Source organism: Octopus sinensis, unplaced genomic scaffold (assembly GCF_006345805.1).
Source record: "Octopus sinensis unplaced genomic scaffold, ASM634580v1 Contig19844, whole genome shotgun sequence".
Classification (NCBI taxonomy): domain Eukaryota; kingdom Metazoa; phylum Mollusca; class Cephalopoda; order Octopoda; family Octopodidae; genus Octopus; species Octopus sinensis.
This window is the reverse complement of record NW_021836663.1, coordinates 1-7,500: the sequence shown is the minus strand read 5'-3', so window position 1 is coordinate 7,500 and position 7,500 is coordinate 1. Positions and strand designations below refer to the sequence as shown.

Sequence of the window (7,500 nt, the reverse complement as noted above, 5' to 3'; positions counted from 1 at the left end):
ATCACAGACATATGTGTGTATGGGGGAAGGGGTCTTTGTGTCTGTGTTTGTCCTCCCTCCCCACTACTTGACAACCGGTGTTGGTGGGTTTGTGTTTGTTGCCCCACCACTTGAGCAGGGTTTTTGAAAAGATGATGCTAAACCACTACATCAAATGTGTTACATCATAAGGCACAAAAAGAAAATGACTCTCCCCAGACACAACAGAATATGCTAATGCAATCATTGAAAGTCTATAAGAAGAAAAAATAAAAAAACATAGCATTTGTATGATTAACCGGTGGATTCTGGTATTCATTAGGAGATATCCACTCGTTGACTCGGTTCATGATCCAAATGTAAAGAAGCCACTTGAATATGACAGAGAAGATTAAGAGAAGGATGGCTACAAGACCAAGTACAGAAATAATGACTACGGCGCAGGTGGGGATGCTGGTTCCTGATCCATTAACTGCTTTGCTGGTTCCAGATCCATTTGCTGCTTTGCTGTTTCTGATCCATTTGCTGATCTGCTGCTTCCAGCGTCCTCATCTGCAAAAGATGAACAAGAAAACATATACTTTTTGTTTTTAATAAAAGATAGTAATATCAATAAGGCTGAACCCTTTTGATCCCAACCTGCTCAAAACCACCCTTGTTTTTATTGTATGAATTCCCTGTTTTAAAGAGATCTAAAGTAAACCTTCCATCAAGGCTTCAAATAAACTTGTGTTCCAAACACTAGCTTAGTAAGGACAAGGTTATTTCATTGAATTCTTTACTATTTCCAAAATTTATTGAAACAAAGGCAATGCATTTCAACAGAAATATGGTAAGAAAAGGATTAACACACACAATTATCTTAAGACTATTATGTCTAACTGATTAAATGACCCCCTTCAGATCAGTCCATCATTTAGAAAGGTTATGTAGCATTAACAAGGGGGACTGACTTTTTAAACACAAAAAATGGATGGTCAACAGATCAGTCCATCATTTACCAGGGGCAGCATATACATTTACTCGTTATTTAAGCATAATTAATTTCCTCGTTATTCAAACAGAAACTGAAACTTTCTTATTTATTAAATTAGATGCAAACTCTGCATGAGGCTTCCTAACATTCTTGTGTAATTAAATTTTGTGTATTGGTGTAATTTTTCATGCTGAATCTTAGGAGATAATTCACTTTTTCCACAAAAATATTAAAAGAAGCTTCAGGGCTTTAAAGTTTGATCATTTTTACCCAGTCAGAAAACGGGATTTGGAAGCTGTCATTTTGTGCATGGCTGCACATGTTGTGAACTGTAAACAAATTAATTATTGTTGGAATTCTGCTTTATGCATCCCATAAAACCCCTTAAGACATTTTTATTTTTATTTTTTGGAATCTTCAGAAAATTTTTGTGAATTTGCATTCCACACACAGGAATTCATACAATTATGCAAACACAAAAAAAAATTCATACAGTTATGCAAACACAAAACAAAATGCATGATTTGAGACCTATTTAGCTGTTATTTTTAGCACATCGGATGATCACTTCATACTGCATATGTTTTAAGCATTTGAAAAGTGAGAAAAAAAACACGTGGTAAGCAACTTGGCTTGTTGTTATGGAAACAGGCACCTACATGTCTGTGGTTTTTGATTGGCTAAAATTATCAAAAATTCACAAATTTTAAATGCCATTAACTGTTTATGCATCGATCTGTGGTGAAAATGAATTTCATGGCATTGATTAGTTTACAAAACTGTATCAATACGCCAAATATGAACTCAATTGGAACAAAAATTGTAGATATTGAAGTGAAAGCCAAGCAGAAATGATCTTAGTTTTACTTATTAATTAAATGACTTCAGTCTAACTTCACAGGAATTTAGTTTACATCACAGGTAATGGTCGAGCCTGATAAGGTACGATTTTTGACAAGGATTTATGATTGTTTACACAGCAATAAGGTTTTTTTTTTCAACAAGTATCTTTCTACCACTTAGTCTTTCAAATTTTCACCTGATTACTTTTTAAAAAATATAGTTCTGATGTAGTTTTGGATACTGATAATGAAAACCACACTCATTATTTCTAAAAACAAATAATAAAAAAGTTACATGCACTTAAAGTTAAGTAATTTTAGCCAATCGAAATCATCCATTGTTCACATATTGCTATTGCCATGGAGATTAACACAAACATAACTATTATGTGGTTTCTTGACTTGTTAGAGATAGCTTTCAGAAAAAAATCACATTTTTTGTCAGAAAATTTTGTCACATCAAATTCGAGTATAAAAAGAATCTACACCATCTGAAGTGGATTTGTAGAAAATTTCCTTAAAAAATATAGATTTTTGTGAAAGTCATTGGAGCATTCATTCGTAGATGTGCCCCAGGTATTGTCCCTGGGTGGTTACTATGTGTCATGGTGCATGCATTACCTGAATATCCATAATAAAAATGAATTGTATTAAATTATAATCACAGACATATGTGTGTATGTGGGAAGGGGTCTTTGTGTCTGCGTTTGTCCTCCCTCCCCACTACTTGACAACAGGTGTTGGTGGGTTTGTGTTTGTTGCCCCACCACTTGAGCAGGGTTTTTGAAAAGATGATGCTAAACCACTACATCAAATGTGTTACATCATAAGGCACAAAAAGAAAATGACTCTCCCCAGACACAACAGAATATGCTAATGCAATCATTGAAAGTCTATAAGAAGAAAAAATTAAAAAACATAGCATTTGTATGATTAACCGGTGGATTCTGGTATTCATTAGGAGATATCCACTCGTTGACTCGGTTCATGATCCAAATGTAAAGAAGCCACTTGAATATGACAGAGAAGATTAAGAGAAGGATGGCTACAAGACCAAGTACAGAAATAATGACTACGGCGCAGGTGGGGATGCTGGTTCCTGATCCATTAACTGCTTTGCTGGTTCCAGATCCATTTGCTGCTTTGCTGTTTCTGATCCATTTGCTGATCTGCTGCTTCCAGCGTCCTCATCTGCAAAAGATGAACAAGAAAACATATACTTTTTGTTTTTAATAAAAGATAGTAATATCAATAAGGCTGAACCCTTTTGATCCCAACTGCTCAAAACCACCCTTGTTTTTATTGTATGAATTCCCTGTTTTAAAGAGATCTAAAGTAAACCTTCCATCAAGGCTTCAAATAAACTTGTGTTCCAAACACTAGCTTAGTAAGGACAAGGTTATTTCATTGAATTCTTTACTATTTCCAAAATTTATTGAAACAAAGGCAATGCATTTCAACAGAAATATGGTAAGAAAAGGATTAACACACACAATTATCTTAAGACTATTATGTCTAACTGATTAAATGACCCCCTTCAGATCAGTCCATCATTTAGAAAGGTTATGTAGCATTAACAAGGGGGACTGACTTTTTAAACACAAAAAATGGATGGTCAACAGATCAGTCCATCATTTACCAGGGGCAGCATATACATTTACTCGTTATTTAAGCATAATTAATTTCCTCGTTATTCAAACAGAAACTGAAACTTTCTTATTTATTAAATTAGATGCAAACTCTGCATGAGGCTTCCTAACATTCTTGTGTAATTAAATTTTGTGTATTGGTGTAATTTTTCATGCTGAATCTTAGGAGATAATTCACTTTTTCCACAAAAATATTAAAAGAAGCTTCAGGGCTTTAAAGTTTGATCATTTTTACCCAGTCAGAAAACGGGATTTGGAAGCTGTCATTTTGTGCATGGCTGCACATGTTGTGAACTGTAAACAAATTAATTATTGTTGGAATTCTGCTTTATGCATCCCATAAAACCCCTTAAGACATTTTTATTTTTATTTTTTGGAATCTTCAGAAAATTTTTGTGAATTTGCATTCCACACACAGGAATTCATACAATTATGCAAACACAAAAAAAAATTCATACAGTTATGCAAACACAAAACAAAATGCATGATTTGAGACCTATTTAGCTGTTATTTTTAGCACATCGGATGATCACTTCATACTGCATATGTTTTAAGCATTTGAAAAGTGAGAAAAAAAACACGTGGTAAGCAACTTGGCTTGTTGTTATGGAAACAGGCACCTACATGTCTGTGGTTTTTGATTGGCTAAAATTATCAAAAATTCACAAATTTTAAATGCCATTAACTGTTTATGCATCGATCTGTGGTGAAAATGAATTTCATGGCATTGATTAGTTTACAAAACTGTATCAATACGCCAAATATGAACTCAATTGGAACAAAAATTGTAGATATTGAAGTGAAAGCCAAGCAGAAATGATCTTAGTTTTACTTATTAATTAAATGACTTCAGTCTAACTTCACAGGAATTTAGTTTACATCACAGGTAATGGTCGAGCCTGATAAGGTACGATTTTTGACAAGGATTTATGATTGTTTACACAGCAATAAGGTTTTTTTTTTCAACAAGTATCTTTCTACCACTTAGTCTTTCAAATTTTCACCTGATTACTTTTTAAAAAATATAGTTCTGATGTAGTTTTGGATACTGATAATGAAAACCACACTCATTATTTCTAAAAACAAATAATAAAAAAGTTACATGCACTTAAAGTTAAGTAATTTTAGCCAATCGAAATCATCCATTGTTCACATATTGCTATTGCCATGGAGATTAACACAAACATAACTATTATGTGGTTTCTTGACTTGTTAGAGATAGCTTTCAGAAAAAAATCACATTTTTTGTCAGAAAATTTTGTCACATCAAATTCGAGTATAAAAAGAATCTACACCATCTGAAGTGGATTTGTAGAAAATTTCCTTAAAAAATATAGATTTTTGTGAAAGTCATTGGAGCATTCATTCGTAGATGTGCCCCAGGTATTGTCCCTGGGTGGTTACTATGTGTCATGGTGCATGCATTACCTGAATATCCATAATAAAAATGAATTGTATTAAATTATAATCACAGACATATGTGTGTATGTGGGAAGGGGTCTTTGTGTCTGCGTTTGTCCTCCCTCCCCACTACTTGACAACAGGTGTTGGTGAGTTTATGTCCCTGTAACTTAGCAGTTTCGCAAAAGAGATCAATAGAATAAGTACAAGGCTTCAACAACGAAAACTTACTTCTAGGCAGTGCCCCAGTATGGCCACAAATTGGGAATGAAATTTGTAGATAACAATTAGCAACAAGTAGGAAACTGCCCGGAGGGTGATCTTCTTGAGGTGGAAACTGTGTGGAAGCCCCTGGTCTAAATATATGTGTGTGAGTATCTTTGTGTTTATTCCCGCCACCACTTGAGCAGGGTTTTTGAAAAGATGAGACTAAACCACTACATCAAACGTGTTACATCATAAGGCACAAAAAGAAAATGACTCTCCCCAGACACAACAGAATATGTTAATGCAATCATTGTAAGTCTATAAGAAGAAAAAGAAAAAAACATAGCATTTTTATACTTCAACCGGTGGATTCTGGTATTTCTTACAAGATATCCACTTGATGACACGGGTCTTGATCCAAATGTAAGGAGGCCATTTGTATCTGACACAGCAGATTATGAGAAGGATATTTTCAAGACAAAGTATAAAAGTGATAACTATGGCATAGATGAGTTTTCCTGATCCAGCATCTTCAAAACCTTTTGTTTCCTCATCTGCAAAAGATGAACAAGAAAACATATATTTTTTGTTTTTAATAAAAGATAGTAATATCAATAAGGCTGAACCCTTTTGATCCCAACCTGCTGAAAACCACCCTTGTTTTTATTGTATGAATTCCTGTTTTAAAGAGATCTAAAGTAAACCTTCCATCAAGGCTTCAAATAAACTTGTGTTCCAAACACTAGCTTAGTAAGGACAAAATTATTTCATTGAATTCTTTACTATTTCCAAAATGTATTGAAACAAAGGCAATGCATTTCAGCAGAAATCTGGTAAGAAAAAGATTAACACACACAATTATCTTAAGACTATTATGTCTAACTGATTAAATGACCCCCTTCAGATCAGTCCATCATTTAGAAAGGTTACGTAGCATTAACAAGGGGGACTGACTTTTTAAACACAAAAAATGGATGGTCAACAGATCAGTCCATCATTTACCAGGGGCAGCATACATCATCATCATCATCATCATCATCATCATCATCATCATCATCATCATCGTCATCATCATCATCATCATCATCATCATCATCATTATTATTATTATTATTATTATTATTATTATTATTATTATTATTATTAGGGTGTTGAGCTGGCAGAATTGTCAGCGTGCCAGACGAAAAGCTTAGTGTCATTTCGCCTGTCTCTCCGTTCTGAGTTCAAATTCCACTGAGGACGACTTTGCCTTTCATCCTTTAGGAATCAATAAAATAAATACCAGTTACACACTGGGGTCGATGTAATTCACTCATCCCCTTCCCCCAAATTGCTGCCCTTGTGGCAAAATTTGAAACTATTATTATTATTATTATTATTATTACTTTTTTTTTCTTCTTTCAAATTTACTTCCATTTCTTGCCGAGTGTCTTCCCGACTCCTAGGGCAAAGAAACTCATAGCATACATTGGTAGGCCATTAAACCAAACTCAGTAGTTCGTTCTTTTTTTTTTTTTTTAAGTTAAATTAAAATACATGAGCAGCAACAGTTCTCACATCGACAATGCTCTTCTCAATACGTGTGATGTACCAGTTAAGACAATCTTTTGCACTTCTTGTAGGGATGGTAAGCCAGGGATCATTCTCATATAATTTTCGGTTCCCTTCTTGATCATTCCTAGTGCTCCTACGATCACTGGTATTGTAACCGCCTTGAGATGCCATATTTTCTCAATTTCAATGAGTAGGTCTTTATATTTTCTGAGCTTGTCAAACTCTTTCGCTGAGATATTATGATCACAGGGGATGCTCATGTCGATCAATAAGCAAACTTTATTGTTTTGGTCTTTCACAACAATATCTGGTTTATTGGCCTTGATGGTTCAGTCTGTATGTACTGGAAAGTCCCACAGAATGGTTACATTTTCTCCTTCAGTTACAGCCTCAGGGTGGTGATTATACCACTTGTCGGCAGTTTTGATATTGTAATGCCGACTTATTAGCCAGTGGAGATATTGGCCAACTCTGTCATGTCTTAATTTATACTCCACTGGTGCTAAGACTTTACATCCAGAGATTAGGTGGTCCACTGTTTCAATCATGTCGTTGCAGAATCGGCATTTTGGGTCTGCTCCATTTTTCATCACATTGGCCTGGTAGTTCCGGGTTAATAGGCTTTGATCTTGAGCAGCCAGGATGAAACCTTCGCTCTCTGCTTTTAGCCCTGAGCTCCATAGCCACTGATGGGTTTGCTTCTGGTCAACATCAGCTTGTTTGCTGCGGGTCACATATTTGCCGTGCAGAGGTTTCTCCTCCTGCCTATCAGCCAATTGCTCGTGCGCTTTTTTTCATTACCATCATTTTCACCTTCTTTGCAACAATAGTCGCCGTACTTCCCTCGGGTTGTTCAGTTTGGGTATCCTGCACGAGATCAATAGCAATTTTT

The 7,500-nt window shown here is 35.0% G+C and overlaps 1 protein-coding gene across 2 annotated transcripts in view; it reads right to left on the bottom strand.

Moving 5' to 3' along the window:
* The window catches only part of LOC118762047, a 7,101-nt gene extending 1,453 nt beyond the window's left edge, over window positions 1–5,648 (bottom strand). Inside the window, exons 1-4 of one of the 2 annotated variants that reach the window (XR_004997835.1) lie at window positions 5,412–5,634; window positions 2,736–2,988; window positions 1,839–1,844; window positions 1–531 (exon numbers count right to left, since the gene is read on the bottom strand). The exon at window positions 1–531 is cut by the window's left edge and continues 1,453 nt beyond it. Coding sequence is in view for 1 of the 2 variants with exons in the window: in XM_036500292.1 (XP_036356185.1) it covers window positions 2,905–2,988; window positions 5,412–5,633 (306 nt within the window). In the remaining variant the exon portion in view is untranslated. Of the gene's footprint in view, window positions 532–1,838; window positions 1,845–2,356; window positions 2,989–5,411 lie in introns of those variants that run through there. The other variant, XM_036500292.1, reaches the window with a different exon arrangement.
* Window positions 5,649–7,500: the final 1,852 nt, after the last annotated feature.